At 27.8% G+C, this 3,769-nt stretch overlaps 1 protein-coding gene across 1 annotated transcript in view; it reads left to right on the top strand.

Annotated features, from left to right (window-relative positions):
• ENU1_210970 (hypothetical protein) overlaps positions 1-3,552 on the top strand; it is a gene marked incomplete at both ends in the record, with an annotated part of 4,165 nt that extends 613 nt beyond the window's left edge. The window contains one exon of the mRNA XM_008862387.1: positions 29-3,552. Coding sequence (XP_008860609.1) covers positions 29-3,552 — 3,524 coding nt within the window. The remainder of the gene's footprint in view (positions 1-28) is intronic.
• Positions 3,553-3,769: the final 217 nt, after the last annotated feature.

The following is a 3,769-nucleotide window of genomic DNA, read 5'->3' as shown; positions in this document are numbered from 1 at the left end:
ACAAATTTCATTGTTACAGGAAATACAGTTGCTACAATAGTTAATGCTACAAGTGCTTTATCAGAACTTCAAATTAATAATGTTCATAATATTGAAAAATCAATTCAAGGACTATTTGATTTAGCAAAAAAATATCATGATAACTTTGATACTAAATTACAAAAATGTATAGAACTTTCTCTGGATGAAGGAGTCAGAAGAAACAAATCATTACAAAGAGTACAACAATTATATAAAGCTGTAGACGCGGGAGATCTTGATGTTTTTATTACATTTGTATATGATTATATTAATATTTTAAATAGATTATTTGATTTTATACTAAATGCAGAACCAACAGTAATAAATGGATATATTGAAATGAAGAGAGATTTTGTGGCTATGCTTAGAAAGAATGAAAGTGTTAATATGCTTAAAGAATGGATTGATTTTATTAGAGAGAAAATTGAAACAACAAACGAAACTCTTGTAAGCTTTTTAATTGAAAAGAAACAAATTATTGAAAGTGATTATGAAATGTGTATCCACAAAATGAATCAATTAGAAGGTCATTGTGATGTTGATAAAAGAGATATGGAAGATTTAGAAGAAAAATGTAAAATTAATAAAAAAATAGGAGAACAACTATTAGACTGGGCAAAGAAGTCACTTTCTATTGATAGTTGTGATTTAGAATCTTTTAATGATGTCCAATTAATTAGAAAAATTGAAGACTTAGAAAAAGAACAAACAAAAAGGACAAATGAAATTAAAAATATACTTGATGAGTATACTTCTTTTGATGAAACTCTAACTGCATTTAAATTAACTTCTAACCCATTATTCCCTGTTACTAGTCAAGAAATGACTGATGGAGTTAGAAAGGTTCTTCAATTACATCAGTCACGAATTAAAGCTGTAAATAATCATTTACAAACAAGAACATCTTATGGCTCAGAAAAAGAAAGATATACTAATAAAGTTCAAACATTTGAAGGTATTATTTATAAAAGATTTATAGATTTATGTACTGAAGTATATGGAATGCCAATTGATGCTAATTTTTTAAAAGAATCAATTGATAAGTTTAAGTCATTAAACCATTTATATAATAACAATGTTAATAAATTAGAAGATAAAAAAGAAAAAATGGGTGGATTAAAACCGTCATGGGAAGTTGCTTATTGTAGTTGGGAAGAAAGTATTAATTGTGCCATATCAGTTGTTGAATGGTTAGCACAATTAATTGAGAATGTTAAAAGTAATGAAGAAAATATATTACAAATGAAGAAATGGTATGAAAATGAACGTGTGTTTATTACAACTGTAGTATCAACATATTTATGGGATGGGTTATATATATCACTTGCAAAAGTAACAATGAGAGAATCAAATGATTATTTAAAGATACTTGCTAAAGTTTCTCAATATTTATTAGACCATGTAGAAGAAGCAGAAAATCAATATGAAAATGCAGGAACATTATTACAAGAATTAAGAAAAAGAAAGAAATTACCTTTAGGATTTAAATTCCTTCAAGTGATTCAAGAAAAAGACTTTGAAAAAATTCAAATGACTTTTGAATTGTATGACGCTAAGTGGAAGGAAGAAGAGAAAGTTGAAAAAATTAGAAAAGACTATGCAGCATTATTTGAAGAATTTTTTAATGAAACTGATAAAATTATTGATGAAGAACCATCAAAAGTTCCTGCTATAGTTATACAAAAAGTGCAAAACCTAAGAGACAAATTACTCATTTATGATGAACAGAAAATAGATAAACTAAACAGATACTGTGACTTAAAAAGAAGTGAACAAACAGTTTGGGGAAGGTGCTCTGCTTTAGGTATTCCTGAAAAAGAAATAAAACAAGAAAAAGAAAATAATGGTATTAAATCTCCAAGAAGTCCTCGGACATCTATCTATACCCAAAAAAATATCCCATCAAATTCAGTTCTTGTTACTCAAGGTTTACCAAGAGCAACAAGAAGAGGAGATGAGAACCGTGATATTATAGGTTTCTTTATGAATGGAGACGAAAAAGTTAAGGTTGATTCATTCCATGACTTTTCTTATGGTCAAAGAGATGCATTTGATGATGACCTGAAAATTGTACAAGACGACATTATTAAAATATTAAAGAACTTAAATAATTTAAATGCATTATTAAATGATTCAAGAGATCCTCAATTTGTTCTTGAAAGGTATTACCAATTTGCTATGGATTATGTTTCTGCACCTCAATTACATATGACTTGGATTGCTAAATTAGCACAACAACATAGACTAAAAGAACAACATATTGAAGCAGGATTATGTGAGGTTCATTTGGTCTTATTCATTCATCACCTATTACCAGAAGAATTAGTATCAATCAACGTAGATGTTTTGAGCACAACATTTGGTAAATTTGTTCCAAACACTTCTGTCCCTCCTAGTCCACAATTTACTGCTCGTCTTACAGAGGATATGATTCTTCAACATATTACTGCTGCTTGTCATGACTTTGAAAATGGAAAAATTCCATGGTATGGGTTAATGGTAGCATCAGTTGTTATCCCTTATTATATTAAAAAGAACAAATACAAAGAATTGGGTTATATTCATGACTTTGTTAATAGGATGTACGCTATGATGGTTGATAAAAATTGTGATGGAATTGTTAAGGATTTTATTCAATTTTATTATGTTAGGCTGTTTGGAACTGTCTTTGGAGATTATTTAAATGGTAAGTCGTTTATATATGCTTCAACTAAAGAAAGAATGTCTTATTTATTGAAAGAAACAAATGACATTCTTCCTCCAACATATAAAGGAGAAAAACATTTCTTACGTTCGTTAGACCAAATCACTGAAAAAGTTATTAAATCTGAAAATGAGTGTAATATACTTTGGACTCAAGTTCAACCAGTTTATGATAAAGGTGATTTTATTCAATATAGCTCAACATTTAATTGTGATGAATTATGTCTATCAAAAGAAGCAAGTGAGGTAGAAGGTATTTCACTTCAAAATGCATCAGTACTAAGTTTATGCAAAAAGAGAATAGTAATAAGAACTCGTTTTGTATTACCAAGCCTTTTAACAAGACACGTTGTTGAAAGTGAGGAAGTTGTTTATTTAACTTCTATTGAAATTATTATTGAAGAGATAGAAAAAAGAAAGAAGAACATTGATTATTTTCTTTCAGAAAGTAAGAAATTCTTCCAAGATGTCGATTTTGGTATTGTTTCTTCATTACAAAAGAGTATTGGGGATTTTTTCTTTGGTTCTACTGATGTACAAGTAGGAAAATTAAATAGGTTTAATACAATCAAAATTATTGATGTATTAAATAAATTTTTCTCTGATTTAAATCAATTTGAATTTACCTTATACTTACAACTTTATGACATTATTAAAGAATGCACAAATTGTTGTGCTGAAGCGTTGGCAATTGTTAAAGAAAATACAAAGATTAGAAAAAGTAGTGCAAACCTAGAAAAGATAGAAAGGCAACTACCAAGAGTTGAACGAGTTCTTGATGATATTGACAAAAGGCTAGAAGAAAGAAAGGAACAAAACATATTGTAAAGAGCTTATAACATTTAATTGATGTTCAAATGACTTTTTAAAAACACAAATGGTTTAAGTGAAACAAAGCAATCCATCTTATCCAAAAAAATATGAGTCAACGCATTTTTTGGTTTTTAATTTTTGTGTGAGATAATTCTTGTTATAAAATCGATAAACTATTTATAGATTATGAAAAGTTTAAAAAGATAATAAGCAATTAATTAAGTATTAATAG

Source organism: Entamoeba nuttalli (assembly GCF_000257125.1).
Source record: "Entamoeba nuttalli P19 unplaced genomic scaffold asmbl_10078, whole genome shotgun sequence".
In the NCBI taxonomy this organism is placed as follows: Eukaryota; Evosea; order Mastigamoebida; family Endamoebidae; genus Entamoeba; species Entamoeba nuttalli.
The sequence above is the reverse complement of the archived record's forward strand: the minus strand, read 5'-3'. Positions and strand labels throughout refer to the sequence as shown.